Source organism: Bidens hawaiensis, unplaced genomic scaffold (genome assembly GCF_021521415.1).
Source record: "Bidens hawaiensis isolate Kalapana, Puna unplaced genomic scaffold, B.hawaiensis_p1.1 tig00011691_1, whole genome shotgun sequence".
NCBI classification, from domain to species: Eukaryota; Viridiplantae; Streptophyta; class Magnoliopsida; order Asterales; family Asteraceae; genus Bidens; species Bidens hawaiensis.
Genome location: NW_027491924.1, coordinates 668,438 through 694,375, shown reverse-complemented (window position 1 = coordinate 694,375; position 25,938 = coordinate 668,438). Strand labels below are relative to the sequence as shown.

At 35.7% G+C, this 25,938-nt stretch overlaps 1 protein-coding gene, 1 non-coding gene and 1 pseudogene across 3 annotated transcripts; 2 read left to right on the top strand and 1 right to left on the bottom strand.

Moving 5' to 3' along the window:
* Positions 1-2,705: 2,705 nt before the first annotated feature.
* Positions 2,706-4,302, top strand: LOC143538728 (alkane hydroxylase MAH1 pseudogene; annotated as a pseudogene).
* Positions 4,303-4,594: 292 nt separating this feature from the next.
* LOC143538788 (small nucleolar RNA snoR101) lies at positions 4,595-4,660 on the bottom strand. Its single transcript, XR_013136314.1, has one exon. It is a non-coding gene; the product is annotated as a small nucleolar RNA snoR101 (small nucleolar RNA).
* A 5,003-nt stretch (positions 4,661-9,663) lies between these two features.
* On the top strand, positions 9,664-12,819 carry LOC143538727 (putative protein phosphatase 2C 27). 2 transcript variants are annotated; one of them, XM_077032212.1, is made up of 4 exons: positions 9,664-10,238; positions 11,201-11,392; positions 11,461-11,666; positions 12,116-12,819. In XM_077032212.1, exons 1-4 carry the CDS (start codon positions 10,041-10,043, stop codon positions 12,675-12,677), a joined length of 1,158 nt encoding a protein of 385 aa, XP_076888327.1. In that variant the 5' UTR covers positions 9,664-10,040; the 3' UTR covers positions 12,678-12,819. The 2 variants fall into 2 exon arrangements, with proteins under 2 accessions (XP_076888327.1, XP_076888326.1); XM_077032211.1 differs by having other exon boundaries at positions 11,198-11,392.
* Positions 12,820-25,938: the final 13,119 nt, after the last annotated feature.

Sequence of the window (25,938 nt, the reverse complement as noted above, 5' to 3'; positions counted from 1 at the left end):
TGGGCTTATTTATCCTTTCAAATAACCTAAACTCGTAGTTAGTATTCAAAAATAAAGTAGATTAAGAGCGTCCGTACTTAAGAAGTCTCGTCTGATCGAGTCTCATAAATAAATTATACAGTTAACAAAGTTGACTAAATAGTTTCTTACTCAATAATCTACAAATTTAAGGCATCTAATTATATTATAATCTTTACAAATCATTAAATAATATTATTATAATATATTTATAATTTATGATATAAATCCGTTATAAAAAAGGGTTATTAAAAAATAGTTCTGATCAAGTGTTGTATACCTTAAAATGGTAACTAGCATGCTATTGTCGTAGGTTGTAAAAAAACATTATGCGATACGAGAAAGTGAGGTTGTAGGAATGTATGTAAAGGAATACATAAGAGAATTTTAAAAAATAAATAAATAATAATAATAAAGAAAATTTTACAAACCCGAAGAAAAACGTAAAAAAAAAAGTTGGCATTTAAGAGGGGGGGGGACGGAAAAAAGAAAAAAAAAACAAAAATATTAGTAAAAAAAGAGGCAATTGAATTGAAAAGAAAAGCAAAAAAATAAAAAAATAGTAACCGAATAATTTGAAAGAAAGGGTTTTAAAAGAAAACAAGAAAGGATGAAAAAGTTAAATTATAGCATTTCCAACAGCTTCTTTAAATTATGTGAGGTGTTTCTTTGTTTTTTTTTTAGTGTCACTAGGTTTAAGAGGTTTAGAGAAAAAAATATTATTGTTTGAGTAATTTGAAAAAACATTTTTCACACACTATAATATTTTAATATTTGTTAAAAGTGGTTGTGAATAAAGAAAAAAAACAATAATAAAAATGTAGTGTTTTTTAGTGTAAATAGAGATGAAGATAAAAAATCTATTATAAAATGTTTTAGCTATAGTAATGATTATCTATCATACCCCTTTGTTGAGTGATAAGATAATTAAAGTGTAGAATATGAAGTTAAGGATTCAATATCAATCCCAAGTACAATGTAACATTGTGCCATTGAAAAAATAGTAATGATAATCATTGAATAATTATAGGGTCTTAACACCTATTTAGCAAAAAAATGCATTATGCTATTTTGAACTTTTTTAGAGTACATTATTTCTTTTTCTTGGTACATAACATGTACATCTGTCATGCTCAAACCACCAAAGTCAATTGTTAAACGAGTCATTTCATGTTTGATATTTGTGTTAATCGCGTTGTCTCTAACATGTTAAACACATAAAACATGTTATAACTAGCTTAAATGATAATAATTGTTAAGACCCGTTAATTTGACTTACTAGTTTCTATCATATTTACTTTCTTCCTAGCAATTATATCCAGGGTAATAACTTAGCCTATATATACATTATTATGTAGACATCTTATACTGACTTACCCCATCATAAATAAATAAAAAGTATGCGTCACAAGCTCCTATTAATAGATAAGTTTAATATTTTTATTTGTTAGCTATAATTATCGATTTTCCGTCATCACCATTTAGCTACTTTAATCTAAAAATATATTCTCCAATTACAAAAATGTACATTTAAACTTGACTTGCACCAAGCCACTAGATATTACACATTTTGGCAAATTAACGTTAAGCGGGTTGACATAATAAAACACAACACGGGGCTTTAAATCAATAATAATTTGGATTTGACAGCTAAGCCGAAATGTCTATGGCACCTCCACGTGATCCCAATTCGTCAAGACCTTTCTTCCCGCTGGAGATGGACCCGTAATTCCAATTGTAACTCGAATTATGTTTAAAGTTTGAGCGTCTTCTGCCTTGTTCCTCCTTTGTCCAACTGATCCGAATAAGTGCTTGTCAACTCTTGGATAACCTCCTCATCATAAACATCATGGTATTGCAACTGAGTAGACAAGATCGATTTGCATAATCTAAGTCAGCTATTCATCAATATTTGTTGGTCTTATTCTGATGTGTAATTCTTAATCCAGATCTGTATAAACAACTTTATTCAAAACCAAAACAAACGAATCAACAATTGCAGTTACAGGACTTTCTACAGTAAGTGGTCATAGTCGTGTTGGTAATTTTAGTGTTATCAAGCAATTTTGGTTAGCTGGGATTTACTTGAGACCAAAGGAAAACTAAAACTAAAATAAAGATCGATACAAGTTATCAGGTGTAAACTACACAGTCGTTCATAAAAATTCTTATTTCATATACCAATGAACCCAAGTTCACAATTTAGGGGGTGATGCCCCTTGAGCTTCGGGTTTGTTTCGTGAATGAAATAAGGCCACGCACGAATGATCGTGTACTCCGTACCCAAGTAGTTATTTCTCATTTGGTCTTCAAGTAAATCATGATTATCCAAATATTTCGATAACCACTAAAATCACCAAAATCTCATTGACCCCTATGAAACGAAAAAAAAAAAAAAGTTTTACTTCACCAGCAGTTTTGTAGGCAAAACATTAGGAGTGGAAATTTTAAACTGTATGTTGTAAATATGTATTCATATTTCTAAAATGCTTCACGCAAACTTTAAATAAACAATATGTTAATTAAAAGAAAGAAGAAAATAAAGATTAATATGTGATATATCATAATGGCAGTTAACCTTTTTGTTTTTTTGTGGAACTAAAAGAGAAGGGGGGGGGGGGGGGGGGGGGTTTAAACGGCTATTTAAAGAACCTGGAGCTTCTTTAGTTGTCACCGCTTGACTACATCCCTCCTGCTTTAAAGAAAATACCTCTTCCCATGGCTCTGCTTGTAAGCCTTACCATTATCTTTTCATTCGTAATCTGCTTTCTAATTGTTTTATACGCACGTCCACGCCATAGTTCTATCTTCCAGAAAAAATGGCCAGTTCTTGGTGGACTACTGGCGGTCATTGTAAATTCCCATAGACTCCATGACCACCTCACTGATGTTCTGGCACGTACTGGTGGTACGTTCTTTTTTAAAGGACCCGTGTTAGCCGACATGGATATGCTTTTCACCTCAATTCCTGCAAACATCCATTACATTTTGAGCAAAAATTTCCCTAATTACCCAAAAGGTCACAAACTCCACCAGATCTTGGATATCCTTGGAGATGGAATGACGAGTTCCGATGGTGAGTTGTGGGAGTTCCACCGTAGAACTTTCACGCTCCTCCTAAACCACCCTAACTTTCAGAACCATTTGAAAAAGATTATTTGGGACAAGGTTGTTAAAGGGTTACTGCCGGTACTTGACAACATATCCCAACAAGGGGTGGAGACAGATTTCCAGGATATATTTCAAAGACTTGGGTTTGATATTATATGTAAATTAGTTATTCAATACGACCCCCAAAGCATGTCTCTAGATTTCCCTAACATTCCATGTGAAATGGCTTTATCCGATGCAAAAGAAGCCGTCTTTTGGAGGCATATAATCCCAACAAAATTATGGAAATTGCAACGATTACTTAGAATGGGAAAGGAGAAAAGGTTAAGGAGTGCATGGAAAGTCATTGATCAGTTCACATATAAACACATAGCCAAAAACCAGAAGAATTTTAGTAACATGAATTATGAACCAGAAGACGAAGGTTTTAACTTTTCAACAGCTCTAATGAGAGCGACAAAAGACCAAAGTGGCATGTCTAAGGATCCGAACAAGTTTTTGAGAGACACCTTGTTGAATACCATATTTGCAGGTAGAGATACCACTAGCATCACACTCTCTTGGTTATTTTATCTTCTTGCCAAAAACCTAATGGCAGAAGATAAGATCCGAGAAGAGCTTGAGACGCAATTACATAGAGAAGTCGGTGGGAAATGCAGCAATGATATTCAAGCATTAGATATGGACAAACTGGTTTACCTTCATGGTGGATTATGTGAAGCGTTAAGGCTTTTCCCTCCAGGTCCGTTTCAACACAAAAGTCCAGCACAACCTGATATACTTCCAAGCGGCCATAAAGTCGATCCTAACACCAGAATCATTCTATGCTTTTATACCATGGGAAGAATGGAATCGATATGGGGAAAGGATTGTTTAGAATTCAAGCCCGAAAGGTGGCTTGAACCAGGCGGTGGGATCAAACACCAAGCGTCTTATAAGTTCCCGGCGTTTAATGCTGGTCCTAGAACTTGTTTGGGTAAGAAAATGAGTTTCACTCAGATGAAGATAGTGGCTGCTACAATCATATACCATTACCATGTGGAGCTTGTCGAAGGCCACCCAGTATTACCGGGTGCTAGTATTGTGCTCCAAATGAAGAATGGTTTGAAAGTGAGAGTAACTAAAAGAAGTGAAGTTTGACTTGTGAGCTTAATAATAATAAAGACCTTTAGGGCATGTAATCGCAAAGAAAATGTAGTAAAAATGAATAACTAATGGTTAACATACAAATTTCAAAATACACCTTACAATGATAAAATGAATTTATTAACAGAAAACGGCGGCACCAAATTATTTTTGAAAATCATTAACAATTAAAACAAGACGGCTGCATTTATATTGTTTATATCAATATCAATCAAAAATAAAAAGTGTTACATTTTCTTTGAGGCAAAGAAAGTAATATACATTTTAAAACAACTTTAGCACAAATTCCCATTTCCATAAAGGCAGGTGCAGCATAAGTAGCATCAGCAAAATAAAATTTGTCAACAGTACTTACCTGTTAATATTCAGAGATCAAGTGTAAGCCATCATTTGCAATATGTTGCACCATATCCCCTTTTCATACTTGACAATGTTTTTAAAAAATAGACCGAAAATAGACACAAAAACCAATAAAGAAACCACTGCTATAAGGTTGTAACTTGTAAGGCTATGTGTAGTGGAGGGGCAATAAAATGGGCGTTTTGCGCCATGTGGCGCCCAGTCAGCAAAGATTGGTTTTTGTTTTTGGGGTGTAATGGTGTTGTAGCCCAATATATATACACATACACACACACACACACATATATATATACCACACACAATCCATTATAATAAAAATAAAATCAAAAGGGAAGAACGGCGACAAATACCCCCCCCCCCATCGCCCCACAATTCGCCGGGGGGGGGGGGGGGGGCGCGTTGTTCTCGCCGGAGTTCGCCCAAAATCGCCCCAAGACCACGCCCACTACGGGTGGCATAAATGAACCGAACATTCAGCACAGTTCGTTTATGTTCGTTTCGCTTAATAAATTAACGTACAAGTACAAGGCCTTGTTCGTGTTCGTTCATTCATGTTTGTTTGTATATGTTGTTCATAACAATATTTTGTACATTTATTTATGTGTTTGTGAACAATACGTAAACACATTATTTCCTTAACGAACGCCTTGTTTGTGTTCGTTCGGTTCGTTTGCAGCCCTAAGCACCAATATGCTCTGATCCTAAAAAATTGGGTAAAAAGTAAAAAAACAATGCTTTTATAACTAAAAATCACTGGCATCAAAAGTTGTTTGATACTACTGCTATTGAGATTGAATAAAGTAATATAATGCATTTTGAAACAAATCAGACGAATCGTAATACCTAACTGAAAGAAAACGAGTGTTTGATTTACAGATCATTCGATGCGAGACATAATTACCGTGAATTTGAACGGCGTAACGTAAAACCACCGGATTCAGTCTCTGTGTGTAGATTGAAACCCTAATCACGGCGGATGGTTAAAGGGTTATTATCTCAATAGTAGAGTGATGCCCTAGAGAGGGTGCGTGGATTTATATATTAATGACCGGGTTCGAGTTCGGGTCCGAGTATTGTTACGAGCCATTAATCCAAGTTTATGTGGATTAAGAGTAGGGGTTAGAAAAAAACGGTTTGGAACCGTCAGAACCGAGAAACCGGAACCGAACCGGTGCCTCAGAACCGCTAATGTGTATACTGGTTCGGTTCTCGGTTCTCAAAATTTGCATTAAACGGTTCCCGGTTCGGTTCCGGGTAAAACCGACGGTTCTAGACTTGGAACCGAATAACCGGAATATTCAAAACGTTTTATATAAATTTACCAATCCCCATTTTTTATAGAGTAACTTATTAACCGACGTCCATTCAATCATATTTTTTTCAAATATTCTATCTTTACGTTCAAGAACTTGTAACCATGATCAATTTTGATTTAATTTATCAAGATAATTTAATATAAAATTATATGATCTTCTATTAATCTATCGTTGCTAATGATTTATTTAACTTCAACACTTAGGTTTTAATAAAAATATATAACGGATGTTCATGTTGTAATCTAAATTAGTTTTACCGTGAAAGAAGACATACAATTGTATAAATTTGTTTTGCAAATTGCAAAGTTTGCATAACTCATTTGATAAATAAATGATCGAACCGGTTCTAGCCAGAACCGATTAGCGAGAACCGGCTTTAGCAATTCTAAACCGAACCGGTTTACTATAATAGATTCCGGTTCCGGTTCTATTTTTCACTAATTTTCGGCTCCGGTTCGATTTTCGCGGTTCTGAACCGTTGCACAGCCCTAGTTAAGAGGGGTTGATAGTGTACATCGTCATAACCCTTGTGGGTTTAGGCAACGGGTTGAAGAACTCGTGGTGTCTGAGAAGTGGTTTTTTGTTGTAATGTATTGAAGGTTTAAGAATGAGTGTGATATGTTTGTGTAATATAGTTCGTATGTACATGATTTTCCTAATTTTGTTCTGATGCTTTGATCGTGTCAGGAGATTAATTATAGTTCACTTAGTTTTAAGGACACCAAAAGTTCTTTATACGTCCTTTATTGACGCTTCTTGTGTTGCCTAAACCGTTTTTCGGTAGCATACGATTTTATAAAAGTTACCCAACTTGGGTATATCCCATCAGAAAGAAAATACACATGTGTGCTTCCATTTACCACAAAACATATTCGTGTATAACTCCGTTCAATGGTGGAGATTGATTAATTGAGGACGTTATGGTGGTTGTTGGAGCCGGCAAAACCAAATAAGGTATGACAAACACAAAAATCTTGAAAACTACCACTTTGTGTATAAGTGTCTAGAAACAAATGTATATCCTGAACATATATCCTGAACAAACAAACTTTAAGAAGAAAATTCATTTGGTAAAGTGTACCCATCTTTCGTTTGTTGTTATAATGAAATGAACGAACATAAATAAAGCTTTGCTTATGTTTGTTAAATCCAGTAGCAACCCTAGGAGTAGCATAAATAAGAATTAAAATTCGGGAACTAATATACGGACGTGCAATACCAACAAACATTTACGAGGCCTTGTGCCATATACATCATGTGTAAACATTGACCATGAAACGTTTAAGCCTTTAAGGCATCACATTCTAGTTTTAATATTTTAACGTAACAAATGTTTTTTTTAAATAATATAAAATTGACCTTTTGAAAACAAGTGTTTAATGCTTGTGTTGACTTGTGATTCACAAGAAAAATCATTTAGACATTCACACACAAATAGTCAAACATACGGTCAAACTTGTACAATGGTCAACTGTTGACTTTTTTCCCTACGGGCGCCATATTTGATATTTGAGAACAGTCAACCACAACACCATACACACTATGACTATTGATGTTGAAAATTTGAATACCATGCAAAATTCATAATCAAATCCATCATCATATCTAAGGATTCATCAAACCCATAAACAACCAATACACTTATCCAAACAGTATTGTATTATTTTTTTTGTTTTGTATATAGTTAATTTACAATATGAGCAAATATGAAGAGTAAGCCTAAGTTTGAATAAGTTATAGAAAATGTACATAAACCTTATTCATGAAAATGTTTGAACATTTACTCTCAAAGATAAATATCTAGACTTAGAATATAGTATAACACCTAGTACACTAATACTAGATAAAGATATTCATCAAATAGCAACAACAAGGAAGCAAAAACACGCCATGAACATGATGTTGCACTAACTAGGACACGGTCGAGGTTGACCTAGTAGTCAGTAGATAGTGTAAGGGTCAAGCTTCATAACCAAATCCAAGATTGAGGTCAAGCTATTGGGCTTATAACTGGACTGACTTTGCTACATAGGTCCTAACACAGCCGAAATCATGCCACAAGACCAACATCAAGGTTGTCATTGAGTCGGTGTGTGAAAGATATAGGTGATTTGTAAGTAAGAACTTAGATGAGTATATAAAATGAAAAAAATATTTAGTTAACATAGAAGAAACCAAGAGAGAGGAATACCTTAAGAGTCGGGTTATCCAATATTACATAAGGAGTAAAGCTCTCTGATAAAAAAATTATTCTTGATTATAAAACAACTAACTCAGCATTGTGCATACCTATTTTATAATTGAATCAATCAATCATACCCAGTGAAGTCCCACCAACTTCAAAGCTATAAGTAGGGTCCGGGAAGGGTGAGATGTAGGCACACCGTACCTCTATCAAAAGAGATGAAGAGGTGGCTTCCAGTGAGACCCTCAGCTCTAAAGTACATATGTTTTTGAAGCAATACAAAGGAAATTAAAGTGCAACAATAATATACAAATATTAATAATAATAACATTAATAATAATAATTCAAATACTATATATATGTAAAGAGAATATCATTCTGGTGTGTGAGCAAAAAAAAGGAAATATAAGCACTAAGGTATTCATTTCTCCCTAAAAATCCTTAACTTTAATTCTACTTCTCAAAAAATTCATGTCCTCCACCATGTCCTCGGAGAGGTTTAGGTCTATCAAATCACGCCTAATCCTCTCGTCCCAAGTCAATTTCGGTCGTCCTCTACCCCTTCTCCCATCTATAGTAATGTTTTATACGGATCTAACATGATCCGTCATATGTCTTCTCTTCACATGTCCAAACCATCTCAATCTCCACTCTCTTATCTTGTCTGCTATGTTCACCACCCCTAATCTCTCCTGAAACACAACGTTTGTAATTCAGTCTAACCTTGTGTGCCAACACATCCAACGTAGCATTCTCATTTCTGCTACCTCTATCTTCCGCACTTGTGCCTTCTTGATGTCCCAACAATCTGTTCCAAATAGCATTACCGGTCTAACTGCCACCCTATAAAATTTTCCCTTTAGTTTAGTTGGGAAACTTTTGTCGCACAATATACTTGTGACTGCTTTCCATCTACACCATCCTACCTGAACTCGATGGGGTCACATCACTGTCTAATTTCCCATCACTCTGAACAAATGATCCTGGATACTTGAACTTCTTTACCTGTGAAACCACCTGCCCTTCAATGGTGATCTGTGCATCTTCATTGTCATTAACCCCACCAAAATCACAGTGGAAGTACATAACCATATAACAAGGGTTGTTCAAAAAGCTCGTGACTCGTAGCTCGCTTTATAAAACCTCGAATAAACTTACTAAAAAAACTTGATTTGAAATAAGTTGAGCTAAGCTGGATTACTTTTGTGATCAAGCCAAACTCGTCCCAAGCTCAGCTCAGGTCATGGCTCGGCTCGATCTTAGGCTCGTTTAACTTCAAAATCAATCGAGCCTAGCTAAGATGCCTCGCTAAATTTCGAGTTCGAGCTCAAACTCACTCTGACTCATGAACAACCCTATCTACTACCCTTAACTTCTTACATACATAACAAATGCTCAATTTTGACACTTTCCAACAAACATATAATCTAATTTTCATAAAAACATGAAAAACATATAATAAATGGAATAACATAAATGTTAGTTAGTATTATTATGTGGGGTTTTACACATTAATATAACAAGAGACCAAAATATAGATAACATAAGTTCTTAAACAAACACCCATTTCATTTCGCCACTTCCCCTTTTACTTCCAAATTCCCATTTCAATTCAACTCATCATTTCTAGGGTTTCCAAAATTGATTCACAAAATCACAAACAACGAGTTAAATATTCACCAGCCGTACAAACTCATCACAATCTGCTTCACACCCATCACCAATTTCAACCCTTGTACCAGATTTCATCTTCAATTTCACTTTTTTCAAGTCCAATTTCTTCAAGATTTAGTGATCCGTTGATTATTGAGCTTATGATGATTAAAGGTTCAATTTTTTTGGTTTCATTTGTATAAAAGAGGGCTTTTTTTGTGGGGTTTGTGGTTTATGTGTTGAATTGAAGTATGGCTGCTGGCACTGGTTCATGTGTAATGGTGGAAGATGGTTTTGATAATAATAATAATATTTCTTCTGGGGTTGAAGATGAATCACAGAATTTAGACCAGTTGAGTGAACCGGATGATGGGAAACCGCCACGACATGTATCGGTTGTTCGCCATAGCATTAGCACTGCGACACTGCTCACAACGCCTACCGATCCGGTATATTAATATTTTGCTTGTTTATGTTTTGTTATTTTGTTATTGTGATGAAAGCTAGGATCTTGACTTTATGTTTAGGATTATATTTAGGTTATTTAAGAGCCCCTATAAACAAAAACAACAACAACAATCACCCCCAGCATATCCCACATATAGCTAAAGCTATCTGTAGGGTCCGGGAGGGTGGGATGTAGACAGACCTTACCTCTATCCATAAGGATAGAAAGTTGCTTCCAGTGAGACCCCTAGCTCAAAGAAAAAATAAATAAATAAAATAATAATAATATTAATAATAAAAAATAAAATAAATAATTAAATAAATAAAAACTGTTAAGAAAATAGTTGTATAGAAATACTATACTAGAGGCAATATACCATTGGTAACATTTAAGCAAAATTTATAATTGATATACTAAAAATAATAATAATAATAATACTAATAAGATTAATAATAATAATAACAATAATAATTATGATAAAGTTTCAACCATAAATAGCAATTGAAAATAATAATGAAGATAATATAATAAAAAGTTATAACAAGAAATAAACCCCTCCTTCTACGGGTCCTTAACCTTAATTCTACGTCTCCAGGAAGTCATATCCTGAACCATGTCCTCTGAGAGGTGCAAATCTAGCAAATCATGCCTAATTCTCTCATCCCAAGTCAATTTGGGTCTACCTCTACCCCTCCTCCCTTCTACAATGACAGTTTCCACTGATCTAACGGGAGCCGTTTGTTGTCTTCTTTTTACATGTATTTATCCCAAGTCAATTTGGGTCTACCTATAAACAAAAAAAAGTTATCTTTAATTAAAGTTGTGAATATATGATTGCAAATTTGATGTTTAAAGAAATTTTATTAATGTGGAATGTGGATTATGACACATTCATGTATTTATGTATTATTTAAGTTAACATCCCGCGTTTGATTTTTTTTTTTTGTGTGATTATACTAGAAGTTTGACCTCGGGATTGTTGGTATCAAGTCGGCTTCTGATGGGAAATCCGAATATACGCCCATGATTCGGTCAGGAAGCTGTGCAGAGAAGGGGCCGAAGGAATACATGGAAGACGAACATTTATGTATAGACAACCTTCTAGAACATTTAGACAGAACAGAAGGTTTACCTTCTCTTGCAGCTTTCTACGGGGTATGTATGTATCATATTTGAAAAACATTTACGTAGGGCCCACTAAGTTGACAATTTGACATCGCCAGGTTTTTGATGGGCATGGCGGGACCGATGCTGCATCGTATGTTAGAAAAAACATATTGGAGTTCATAGTCGAGGATCCGCAGTTCCCAGGGTGTTTGAAGAAGGCAATAAGAAAGGCGTACATAAAAGCCGATCTAGCGTTTGCAGAAAACAGCACGGTTGATATCTCATCGGGAACCACTGCATTGACCACTTTTGTATTTGGAAGGTAAGCGGCCTTCTTCTAGTTTTAATTTCAAGAACCGTTTGAATATTATGATTTTATAGAGCTTTTATTTCATTAATCGTGAGATGATTCGCATTTTTCAATTTGGGAAACTTTTTGATACGGGTTAAATGGATACCGGGATTTTTAGGGTTGACCCGTTAGTTCCCACATTGCAGATTAGCCCCTGCTTTTTACAACTTACATGTATAGTCAATGCTGTTCACTGAACCGTAACATAAATGGTCTTGGAGTGGATGGAGGTTAGCTTTTCTGTTAAATTATATATAAGTTGCTAACATTTGTCCGCTCCAAAGACCATCTGTGATACGGCTGAGTGAACAGTAGGGACTATACGTGTAACTTTAAAAAAAGTGCGGACTGATCTGCAATATGGGCAAACCACAGGGACCATTCATGTAATTAACTTATTTTAAATTTGGTTTGCTCAGGATGATGGTGGTTGCAAACGCGGGTGATTGTCGGGCTGTGTTAGGAAGACGAGGCAGGGCAATAGAACTATCAAACGACCACAAACCAAACAGTATAACCGAGAGACATAGAATCGAACAGCTCGGTGGTGTGATATATGACGGTTACTTAAATGGTCAGCTATCGGTGGCCCGAGCTCTTGGAGACTGGCACATGAAAGGCCCGAAAGGGTCTGTATGCCCGTTAAGTGCCGAACCCGAGTTGCAAGAAATACTATTAATGGAAGATGATGAGTTTCTTATTATGGGATGTGATGGATTGTGGGATGTAATGAGCAGTCAATGCGCGGTTACAATAGCCCGAAAAGAGTTAATGATTCATAATGATCCTGAGAGGTGTTCACGGGAGCTCGTTCGTGAAGCGCTTAAACGCGATACACGTGATAATTTAACGGTTATTGTGATATGCTTTTCACCGGATCCGCCACCGTGGATTGAGGTGCAGTCTCAAATGGTACACAGGAGGAGTGTTTCTTCTGAAGGGTTGAACTTTCTTAAGGGTGTTTTGGATGGTAATTCGTGAAACGGGTCGTCGTGTTTATAATGGTTTGGGTACTCGTTTTATGTACATTTTGGTAAGTTGTGTTATTGATAGATAGTACTCTTGATGTTTTATTTATTTTCTCCATTGTACAATATTTCTGATTATATAAGTTAGTCATGTTTTTTTTATGTGGCGTGGAACTAGTTATCCGTTTAACGATCATCTTTTCATTATCAACTCTGGCTCTGCCAGCTGGTGAGTGGTTTTATGCATTAACAATAAAGTTGGAGTTATTATCGTCTTATGTATCACAGTTCAAACAATAAATACAAGTGTTCATGTAGTTCTGTGGTTAGATAATAGTCTTATTTACCACAGTTAAAACGATAAGTATGTCACACCCCGAAAACCTTAACTTAACACAGCGGAAGTCTTAACTTTAATTCATTCGGGTTATGACAGATGCCGATAGTCAACAATAATAACCATTTAATAATAAAAGCATCATCTTTTATTATAAGAAATATTTTACAAAATCAGAGTTTACTACACGTGCTAATGCACGGTTTACAACACATCACTTTTGTTCAAACACCCCACGCTCTCGTTTCCATGCCACCTCGAAACTTTCACTTTCCTGCAAAGCATATTTAAATAATATTTGGGTCAACACGAATGTTGGTGAGTTATTCCTGAGAATAAAAACTTGTTATATAAATATAAACAATTTATATATAACAACACATGAATATAATGGTGTACGGCCATTATACTCCCAATAAAACCGATCATAACACGGTATAACACAATAACGAAACCCGCATTTTACCTTTAAGCACAAAAAGCGTTAGTTGTAAACTAGCTAAGAATACAACGCGTGTATGACTACCAATTTGATAACTCGAAACGTACCATACTCGAAATATTCCCACTTTTAACCCAACGCGAATGGAAGTGGGGGGCGTCACCCCGATAGATCTACCAACATTTCTGTGCCCTCAATTCGGTTAACAGTTATTTAACCAAATTGATTCATCCCACAATAACGACAATTTGTAGTATAATGCGTTTTCAAAACATATATATATAAATACGAATATAGATATACAATATGCTTTTCGGAGGAAGAACTCACCTTTGATTTCAGTGTTCGAATAAATGCTCGTTCCAATATTAGTACACGTTCGTTAATTTTAGGTTTGACTAAAATATATATATTCTTATTCTAAAAATCCACACAAGCATATAACACATAAAGTTTACTACTTATAATCTTATAATTCTATACTTAAAAATATAAACAAGTAATAATCAACTAATAATTGTTTTATTTAATAATTTAATTTAATTATTAAAATTTATAAAAATTATTACCTTTAGTTGCTGGAGTGTTTTGGAAAAATTCAAGTTATTATTTTATTTAAAATTTTGACTCTATTATAATCGGTTTTGTCGGTTTTGCCGGTTTCGTTGATTTTGAGCTTAAAAACGAACCGGTTGTCATTTTTATGAAACTTTTAGTTTTAAATTATCTATAACACTTTTTATATAGTTTTTAGTCAAGTTTTATTGGTTTTTCAATAAAAATGTTTTGGTTCTTATTTTGTTGCCAATTTCTTAAAAATGTCGATTTTTAACGTTTTCGTGTCGGTTTTCGCGACACGAACTGTGTTGGTTTAAGTTTTGCTATTCTTGACTTTTCTTATACTTTAACTTATGTTAAATATAAGAATATTATGACTTTGGGAGCTGTTTTAATTCAGTTCCAAAAACTCATGTCGGTTCACCTTAAAAGTCGAACTTTCCGACCGTTAAAGTCACCGACAAGCTATTTAAGTCACAATGTCAAAACCAAACCATTTGGTACAGCAAATATACATATAATAACAAGTAATATATCATCACATCCATGTTTGATCATCTAACACCAAGTATGCACACAAAACAAATTTTTAACTACACATGCTCAAGCCTTAGCTTAAGTTTTCAACTATACAATATACATGTTATCTCTACAAGATGTTTATGTACCAAAATTTCCAGATCTTATTAACCCATATTAACATCTTATTTCATCCCATTGTTATCCTTTAACAAACACATTCTTGATTTCTTTAATAACAAAGTTTCTATTACTAGTAAGTAGCAATTTTTAATAACCTTATTATCATACTAACAATCTTTACAATAGAGTTTACTAAAGTAATCCTAACCACAAGTCTTTAATCATCCACACAAGATTATGTTCACTTATCAAATCATTTTGCAAAACATCTTGTACAATTTACAAAGTTTCCTTTATTAGTAAGTTTAACACAAACTCTTGTTTATCTAGGTTATCATGTTTCATGCATCCTAGTACTTCTAGTAGATTTTATTTCTTTCCATATGTCCCATTCAATCACTTAGTTTGTCATTTTCAATCCATATAAGACAAGTATGAGCTTTATGATCAAAATCAAATTTTTGTATTACTTGTAAGTAACTTTCCAACAAAGTCAAATCCCTACACTTTTGTCAACCCTTTTCCAAGATTCTTTCAAAACCATTATTATTATTACTTACAACTTTTTCAAGTAATCAAGTATGTGGGTTTTCAAAATTATCATTCTTTCTTTAACCATTTTACCATTTAACAAGCTTACAACTTCAATCCAATACCAAAATCAAAACTCACGGCCTAACATGGGTATTTTTACTCATTATCCACCTTTGATCTTTTGGCCATTTACACATTTACTTCCAATATTAAAACAATACCTAAACCCATTTGTTAAACAAACTCAAGTAACATCAATATGGACAATCTATACAAGCTAAAATGCAACCATAACAAGTCCTATAATCAACAAAACCCATCTTATACATTCCTATGTAAACTCACGGTTCACACATATGCATGTATATATCCATATTATACCTACATGTACACTACCAAGCATACTAAAATCAAGCTTTAAACATCAAATAGCAACTAATATACACAAATCTTGAAGTGGGTTACCTTGGGTTTTGGATTTGGTGTCTAAGGAGGTGATAATGTGACCTTGTGTTGGCTATAATCCTTCCTTTGGCTTCCTACTTCTTGTTATTAGCTTAACCTTCCACCAAAGATCTCCTAATCAAGTGTTGTGTGTATATAAATTTGAAAATGTGAGATGGTAAGGTGGTGGTGGGGTGGCCGGTTATATGAAGGGAGAAAGAGAGGAATAGGGTTGTGAGTTGGATGGTATAGGGTGTGCATGTGTCCAAGTGTGTAGCTTCCAAGTAATCTATCAATCATTGCATACCTATATGTAAGCTTTTCATTGGTGGGTTTGGGAGGTGGGTTGGGTTGTGTGTAAGTGGCGGCCGAGAGAGATGGGAGAGGGAGAGGGAGAGGTGGTTTTGAATAATGACATGTGAAAATACCTAGGTGTTAAAGTTTAACGTATCTCGTAATTTATCTAGCCAAACGACTTCCGTTTCTAATAATTTTTATCAGACTTTGAGCGAAATTAGATTACAGTCAATGTCTGCCTAAAAACAAAATTTTCTGATAAACTTAATGTCGGGCTCTTACGGTGTCCTCTACTGGCTTTCGGTTACTTATTTTCTAATTTTTGCGATTCGAACCTTCTAAAATTAAGTTTATACACTATCTCTAATATCCTAACATAAAATTTTATTTTTCGAGGTCATCTTGACACGTTTATGAATTTATCCGTTTTGAGATATTACCCGGTGTCAATCTGTACAGTGTCAGCTACACGAAAAAATTGAACTTTTTTCGGGTTCCATATTTTAAAATTCAACTAAAGTCAAAAACTTTGACTAAAAATATTATTCCTATGTATTTATTTTACTAATTAATACACGATTACGGTTAAGATAATTACCAGATTAGTCTAATTTTTGGCGGTTGTCACATTCACCCATCCATTTAGAAATTTCGTCCCGAAATTTAGGATGTAGTGCTGGTTTCGGTTTCTTCTGGGAAGAGGTGAGGGTACTTCGCCTTCATTTGATCCTGACGTTCCCACGTGAACTCGGGACCAAGTCTTGAATTCCAGCGAACCTTGATAAGCTTAATCCTGTTACGCCTTAGCTTCTGGATTTTCCAGTCCATGACTTCAACAGGTTCTTCTACAAATCGAAGCTTACCATCAACCCTTATGTCTTCAATAGGAACAATCAGCGATTCGTCAGATAGACGTTTCTTCAGATTGGATATGTGAAACACGTCGTGTATTCCACTGAGTTCTGAAGGTAGGTCGAGTCGATAGGCTACCGACCCTACTCGTTCGGTAATTTTGAACGGTCCAACGTATCGTGGACTAAGTTTTCCTCTTTTACCAAATCTGACTATGCCTTTCCAAGGTGATACCTTTAGTAACACTTGGTCTCCTACCTGGAATTCCAACGGTCTCCTGCGATTATCCGCATAACTTTTCTGTCTGTCGGCTGCAGCTTTTAACCTATCCTTGATTTGAAAGACTCTTTCGGTAGTCTCTTGGACAATTTCAGGACCTGTAAGTTGCTTTTCTCCAACTTCTGCCCAACAAAGAGGAGATCGACATTTTCTTCCGTACAAAGCTTCAAATGGTGCAGCCTTAATACTGGAGTGGTAGCTGTTATTATAGGAGAATTCAGCTAAATGCAGATAAGTATCCCAACTACTTCCGAAATCAATGATACAGGCTCGCAGCATGTCTTCCAATGTTTGGATAGTTCTCTCGCTTTGACCGTCTGTCTGGGGGTGATAGGCGGTGCTCATATCTAAGCGAGTTCCTAGGGATTCGTGAAGAGATTGCCAAAAACGAGAAACAAATCGACCATCTCTGTCAGAAATGATTGAGACCGCTATTCCATGTTTGGCTACGATCTCTTTCAGATACAGCTGAGTTAACTTCTCCATTCTGTCTTTTTCTCTAATGGGTATAAAATGAGCGGATTTAGTTAATCTATCCACAATTACCCAAATCGCATTATAACTTCGCGGCGTAACTGGCAGTTTGGTTATGAAGTCCATGGTAATATTATCCCATTTCCACTGAGGGATCTCTGGTTGTTGCAGTAGTCCAGGCGGTCTTCTATGTTCAGCTTTCACTTTGGAACATGTCAGGCACTTGCTGACATACACAGCTATGTCTCTTTTCAAGTTAGGCCACCAATAATGTTCTTGGAGATCTTTATACATCTTGGTTGATCCTGGGTGGATCGAATATCCAGACTTATGCGCTTCGTCTAGAACAAGATTACGCAGATTTCCATAGAGTGGTACCCAAACTCGATCAAGTAGGTGTAGTGTCCCATCAGACTTTGTGACAAATTCATTTTCAAGTCCTCGCAATTTCTCAAACCTTACATTTTGCGGTTTCAAAGCTTCACGCTGTGCATCACGAATTCGAGTAGTAAGACTCGTTTGAATCGTCAACCCTAATGCACGAACACGCAGAGGCTTTTCTCTTTCCTTTCGACTCAACGCATCAGCCACAACATTCGCTTTACCCTTGTGGTAACGAATCTCACAGTCGTAATCATTGAGTAATTCTACCCATCGACGTTGCCTCATATTTAGCTCTTTCTGATCAAAGATATGCTGGAGACTCTTGTGATCAGTAAATATTGTACATTTGGTTCCATACAGATAATGCCTCCAAATCTTAAGAGCAAACACAACAGCTCCTAATTCCAAATCATGCGTCGCGTAGTTCTTTTCATGCACCTTGAGTTGTCTGGACGCGTAAGCTATCACCTTGTCTTGTTGCATAAGCACACAGCCAAGACCTAAGCGAGACGCATCACAATATACTACAAATCCATTGGTACCTTCTGGTAAGGACAAGATTGGTGCACTACACAACTTTTGTTTAAGCAATTGGAAGGCTCCTTCTTGTTTTTCTGTCCACTCATATTTCTTGTCTTTTTGGGTTAATTGGGTTAAGGGTTGAGCTATAGAAGAAAAATTTTCAATGAATCTACGATAGTAGCGAGCTAATCCTAAAAATTGTCGCACTCCAGTGGGTGATCTTGGTGTCTCCCAATTCTTAATTGCTTCAATTTTTGTTGGATCAACTAGGATACCATTCTCATTGATTACATGCCCTAAAAAGTGGACTTCTCGAAGCCAGAAATCGCACTTGGAAAATTTGGCATATAACTTCTCTTCTTTTAGCAATTCTAGAATCAGTTTTAAGTGTTGTTCATGTTCTTTCTTGGTTCGTGAGTAGATAAGTATGTCATCGATGAATACTATCACGAATTTATCCAAGTATGGCTTACAAACTCTGTTCATAAGATCCATGAACACAGCCGGTGCATTCGTTAGGCCAAAAGGCATGACCAGGAATTCATAATGGCCGTAACGAGTTCTGAAAGCGGTTTTAGGAATATCCTTTTCTGCAACACGTAACTGATGATACCCGGACCGCAAGTCGATTTTTGAGTAATAGCTTGATCCTTGCAACTGATCAAACAAATCATCAATTCTCGGTAGTGGGTACCGATTCTTAATAGTAAGTTTGTTCAGTTCTCTGTAATCGATACACATTCGAAAAGAACCGTCCTTCTTTTTCACAAATAAGACTGGAGCTCCCCAAGGTGAGAAACTTGGTTTTATGAATCCTTTGTCTAGTAATTCCTGGAGCTGATTAGATAACTCCTGCATTTCCGATGGTGCTAATATGTACGGAGATCGAGCTATCGGAGCGGCATCTTGAACCAGATCGATTCTGAATTCGACTTGACACTGAGGAGGTAATCCAGGCAAGTCTTCAAGGAAAACTTCTGGAAAATCCCGTACTACAGGAATATCCTTTATCTTTCGCTCTTTAGCCTTTGTGTCGACTACATTGACAAGAAAAACGGGACATCCTTTCCTTAACATTTTGCGAGTTTTTGTGATACTAGAGAGTTTTAACTCGGTGTTACTCTGGTCACCTCGAATGCTCAGAAATTGACCGGTTGGGGTTGGTAAACGAACTAGCTTTTCAGAGCATATGATTTCAGCACCATTTTTGGATAACCAATCCATTCCTACTACTATATCAAAACTGCCTAACTCTACGGGTAGAAGATCGATTGGAAACCTAAGGTTTTCTAACAGAATATTGCAGTTTTGGACAATTTTACTGGTTTCAATTAGCTTCCCGTTGGCTAATTCTATTGAGTAATTATTGTCTAACTTGCTTGGTTCAATACCGAGAAGGGGTTCAAATTGGTCAGAAACAAAGCTTAAATCTGCTCCAGTATCAAATAGTACATAAGCATAATGATTATTAACGAGAAACGTACCGGTGACTAAGGATGAGTCTTTCCGGGCCTTTTTCGCGTTCATCTCGAATGCCTTGCTCTTAGCATTTTGTACCTTGAGTTTGGGGCAATCATTTCTGAAATGCCCGATGACACCGCACTCGAAACATTCGAAAGTTCGGTTTCCTGAACCGGACGGAGAGTCCTTACTGAAACAGTACTGAGTCTGGTGTCCAAATCGATTGCACTTCTGACATTTCCAACATTCCCCATTGTGACTCTTTCCACACCTGTTACAAGTGAATCCTTGTCCTGATCCTCTTGCGTTTGCTGCAAAACATTCTTCGTGCTCCTTGGTTTCGTTTGAACTGTCCTCCTGAGTTACCATTCCACTTTCGTTTGAGTTCTCCGGTTCTCTGATTATCGGTAACTGTTTTTCGTTCATGTTCGGCGGTAGTCGCTTTCTTACCGAAGTCTTTCAGAGTTCCCATACAAATTGCATTATCAGTTAAAGATTTTGCCAACTCTCGGGCTGACTGGATAGTGGTTGGTTTGGAGGAGGTAACCAATCCTCGGATCTCGGGAGCTAAGCCCCAAATGTACCTCTCGATTCTTGCATATTCAGGCGTAACCAGTCGGGGTACTAGCCGTGCCAAAGCGTTGAATCGGGAAGTATATCCTCCAATGTCAGCACCTTCCATCTTTAACTGCCAGAATTCGTATTCGATTTTCTGAAGTTCGTTTCGGGGACAGTACTCCTTTAACAACATTTCTTTTAGTTCTTCCCAGGTTAGACGGTAAGCGGCATCTTCTCCAAGATTTTGAATTATGGAGTTCCACCACTCGAGTGCCTCATCACGGAATGAGCACACTCCGTATTTTATCCGTTCGAGAGGAGTGCAATCACTGATTTTCATTACAGATTCCATTTTCTCGATCCACCGGATAATTTCCAAAGGTCCTTCGGCACCGGTAAATTCTTTCGGTCCGCAACCTTGGAAAATTTTGTATGAGCACCCGCGTACCGTGCTACCTGAGGGGTTTGCGTTTAGATTTTCGGTTCTAAGTGCTTTTCCATTTGAAGTATTAGTTGTATTTAGGGGGTTTTGGCTTGCGTTGCGATTAGCCTCATGTTGCTCGAGTGCCGTATTTACATGTTGAGCGATTAGCTGAGCTAACTCGTCTTGAGAGGAAGGTAATCCGGTTGCTTGATTGTTAGTGGATCGTCTTGTTTTTGGCGCCATGTTCTTTTTAGAAAAAATATAATTTTGGTTAGTTTTGGAAAAAGTGATATTTTTCTAAGTTGTAAAGAATCAAATAGCATCATTAATAATACAAACATAAATATAATCATCAAAGAGTGGGATTTCATAATGTACCAAAATACCAAAATTAGGTGTACTTACCTACACCTTGGTCACCCACCATATTTCTAGTTCTTACCACAACCACACAAAAAAAAAAAAAAAAAAAAACAACAAGTTTCAAAGTTAAGTTACATCACAATTACCATACTAGACATATTACCCAAAACACCCTACTACGTCTAGTGAAGGCTCATCAAGTAGCCTACGCATGGCTCTATCATCTCATTCCTCATCTCGAGAACTCCTACCCTGGCGTCTGTCATCAGTCCCTGGTTCCTCAGTTCGTTCACAAACTGGTGCATCACATCACGGGTTTGGTCATCAAGACCTTGTTTATGCTCGATTGCAAGCACACGGTCCACCATGTTATGAACGATGTTCTCATAAGCTGAGAACTTGGCAAGAAGAACCATAAGTAGCTTGTGATCAGAGGGTTCCTCGACCACAGGCTCCGGTGCGGGAGGCGGTGGTGGAGAGGGTGGGATCACAGCTAATGGGAGGGCAATGACAGGGGCCGATGCATCACGGTTTGCCCTGGTCCTTTTTCGAGTGTACACCTTCAAGGGTGTAGCTCTCGAAGTAGACCCGGCATCTCCTGATGCAACTACCGGACGCCACTCCACCGGTGATAGTGGAGTACCGCTGCTACTAGAGTCGGAGTCAGATACGATCGCTACAGAGTTCGTCATCTGAATAAACATATTAATTCAAGTTAGTAATAAACAATTATATATATATCTTTGTTACCTTTTCGTTTCAAGAGGTGGGAAAGGAGCGCGTGTTTGAACATACCGTTATAGTTTAGAAAACTTTATATTTTCTAATTCTCTATAACTGTTGGCTCTGATACCAACTTCTGTCACACCCCGAAAACCTTAACTTAACACAGCGGAAGTCTTAACTTTAATTCATTCGGGTTATGACAGATGCCGATAGTCAACAATAATAACCATTTAATAATAAAAGCATCATCTTTTATTATAAGAAATATTTTACAAAATCAGAGTTTACTACACGTGCTAATGCAAGGTTTACAACACATCACTTTTGTTCAAACACCCCACGCTCTCGTTTCCATGCCACCTCGAAACCTTCATTTTCCTGCAAAGCATATTTAAATAATATTTGGGTCAACACGAATGTTGGTGAGTTATTCCTGAGAAGAAAAACTTGTTATATAAATATAAACAATTTATATATAACAACACATGAATATAATGGTGTACGGCCATTATACTCCCAATAAAACCGATCATAACACGGTATAACACAATAACGAAACCCGCATTTTACCTTTAAGCACAAAAAGCGTTAGTTGTAAACTAGCTAAGAATACAACGCGTGTATGACTACCAATTTGATAACTCGAAACGTACCATACTCGAAATATTCCCACTTTTAACCCAACGCGAATGGAAGTGGGGGGCGTCACCCCGATAGATCTACCAACATTTCTGTGCCCTCAATTCGGTTTTAACCAAATTGATTCATCCCACAATAACGACAATTTGTAGTATAATGCGTTTTCAAAACATATATATATAAATACGAATATAGATATACAATAAGCTTTTCGGAGGAAGAACTCACCTTTGATTTCAGTGTTCGAATAAATGCTCGTTCCTATATTAGTACACGTTCGTTAATTTTAGGTTTGACTAAAATATACATATTCTTATTCTAAAAATCCACACAAGCATATAACACATAAAGTTTACTACTTATAATCTTATAATTCTATACTTAAAAATATAAACAAGTAATAATCAACTAATAATTGTTTTATTTAATAATTTAATTTAATTATTAAAATTTATAAAAATTATTACCTTTAGTTGCTGGAGTGTTTTGGAAAAATTCAAGTTATTATTTTATTTAAAATTTTGACTCTATTATAATCGGTTTTGTCGGTTTTGCCGGTTTCGTTGATTTTGAGCTTAAAAACGAACCGGTTGTCATTTTTATGAAACTTTTAGTTTTAAATTATCTAGAACACTTTTTATATAGTTTTTAGTCAAGTTTTATTGGTTTTTCAATAAAAATGTTTTGGTTCTTATTTTGTTGCCAATTTCTTAAAAATGTCAATTTTTAACGTTTTCGTGTCGGTTTTCGCGACACGAACCGTGTTGATTTAAGTTTTGCTATTCTTGACTTTTCTTATACTTTAACTTATGTTAAATATAAGAATATTATGACTTTGGGAGCTGTTTTAATTCAGTTCCAAAAAATCATGTCGGTTCACCTTAAAAGTCGAACTTTCCGACTGTTAAAGTCACCGACAAGCTATTTAAGTCACAATGTCAAAACCAAACCATTTGGTACAGCAAATATACATATAATAACAAGTAATATATCATCACATCCATGTTTGATCATTTAACACCAAGTATGCACACAAAACAAATTTTTAACTACACATGCTCAAGCCTTAGCTTAAGTTTTCAACTATACAATATACATGTTATCTCTACAAGATGTTTATGTACCAAAATTTCCAGATTTTATTAACCCATATTAACATCTTATTTCATCCCATTGTTATCCTTTAACAAACACATTCTTGATTTCTTTAACAACAAAGTTTCTATTACTAGTAAGTAGCAATTTTTAATAACCTTATTATCATACTAACAATCTTTACAATAGAGTTTACTAAAGTAATCCTAACCACAAGTCTTTAATCATCCACACAAGATTATGTTCACTTATCAAATCATTTTGCAAAACATCTTGTACAATTTACAAAGTTTCCTTTATTAGTAAGTTTAACACAAACTCTTGTTTATCTAGGTTATCATGTTTCATGCATCCTAGTACTTCTAGTAGATTTTATTCCTTTCCATATGTCCCATTCAATCACTTAGTTTGTCATTTTCAATCCATATAAGACAAGTATGAGCTTTATGATCAAAATCAAATTTTTGTATTACTTGTAAGTAACTTTCCAACAAAGTCAAATCCCTACACTTTTGTCAACCCTTTTCCAAGATCCTTTCAAAACCATTATTATTATTACTTACAACTTTTTCAAGTAATCAAGTATGTGGGTTTTCAAAATTATCATTCTTTCTTTAACCATTTTACCATTTAACAAGCTTACAACTTCAATCCAATACCAAAATCAAAACTCACGGCCTAACATGGGTATTTTTACTCATTATCCATCTTTGATCTTTTGGCCATTTACACATTTACTTCCAATATTAAAACAATACCTAAACCCATTTGTTAAACAAACTCAAGTAACATCAATATGGACAATCTATACAAGCTAAAGTGCAACCATAACAAGTCCTATAATCAACAAAACCCATCTTATACATTCCTATGTAAACTCACGGTTCACACATATGCATGTATATATCCATATTATACCTACATGTACACTACCAAGCATACTAAAATCAAGCTTTAAACATCAAATAGCAACTAATATACACAAATCTTGAAGTGGGTTACCTTGGGTTTCGGATTTGGTGTCTAAGGAGGTGATAATGTGACCTTGTGTTGGCTATAATTCTTCCTTTGGCTTCCTACTTCTTGTTATTAGCTTAACCTTCCACCAAAGATCTCCTAATCAAGTGTTGTGTGTATATAAATTTGAAAATGTGAGATGGTAAGGTGGTGGTGGGGTGGCCGGTTATATGAAGGGAGAAAGAGAGGTATAGGGTTGTGAGTTGGATGGTATAGGGTGTGCATGTGTCCAAGTGTGTAGCTTCCAAGTAATCTATCAATCATTGCATACCTATATGTAAGCTTTTCATTGGTGGGTTTGGGAGGTGGGTTGGGTTGTGTGTAAGTGGCGGCCGAGAGAGATGGGAGAGGGAGAGGGAGAGGTGGTTTTGAATAATGACATGTGACAATACCTAGGTGTTAAAGTTTAACGTATCTCGTAATTTATCTAGCCAAACGACTTCCGTTTCTAATAATTTTTATCAGACTTTGAGCGAAATTAGATTACAGTCAATGTCTGCCTAAAAACAAAATTTTCTGATAAACTTAATGTCGGGCTCTTACGGTGTCCTCTACTGGCTTTCGGTTACTTATTTTCTAATTTTTGCGATTCGAACCTTCTAAAATTAAGTTTATACACTATCTCTAATATCCTAACATAAAATTTTATTTTTCGAGGTCATCTTGACACGTTTATGAATTTATCCGTTTTGAGATATTACCCGGTGTCAATCTGTACAGTGTCAGCTACACGACAAAATTGAACTTTTTTCGGGTTCCATATTTTAAATTCAACTAAAGTCAAAAACTTTGACTAAAAATATTATTCCTATGTATTTATTTTACTAATTAATACACGATTACGGTTAAGATAATTACCAGATTAGTCTAATTTTTGGCGGTTGTCACAAAGTACAAGTGTTAATTGATATGTATTTTACGCCACGGAGGTTGAGATTATGCGTTGTAATTTGCTCCAAATGATAAGTCGTTTTAGTGTGTTAAACCGCGACAAATGTAATAGTTGCCCGAAACATAAACCGAATGACGAAAAACAACTACATACAATAATTTATACACATTGTTAACCCCTAATTACATGTCCCATGATTATCAAAATCCAGAAATAAATCATAATAACAAGAAACATAATTAACCATATACATAGCATAAACCAACAATTATTTGTTTTTTTTTACCTGTAAATATATAATTTAATCATTCAAACAAGAAACATCCTTATAATA

Coding starts and splice junctions, on each gene's coding strand:
- LOC143538727 (XM_077032211.1), top strand. CDS start 10,041: ATGGCTGCTGGCACTGGTTCATGTGTAATGGTGGAAGATGGTTTTGAT. Junction 11,393..11,460: donor CTCTTGCAGCTTTCTACGGG/GTATGTATGTAT, acceptor TGACATCGCCAG/GTTTTTGATGGGCATGGCGG. Junction 11,667..12,115: donor ACCACTTTTGTATTTGGAAG/GTAAGCGGCCTT, acceptor TGGTTTGCTCAG/GATGATGGTGGTTGCAAACG.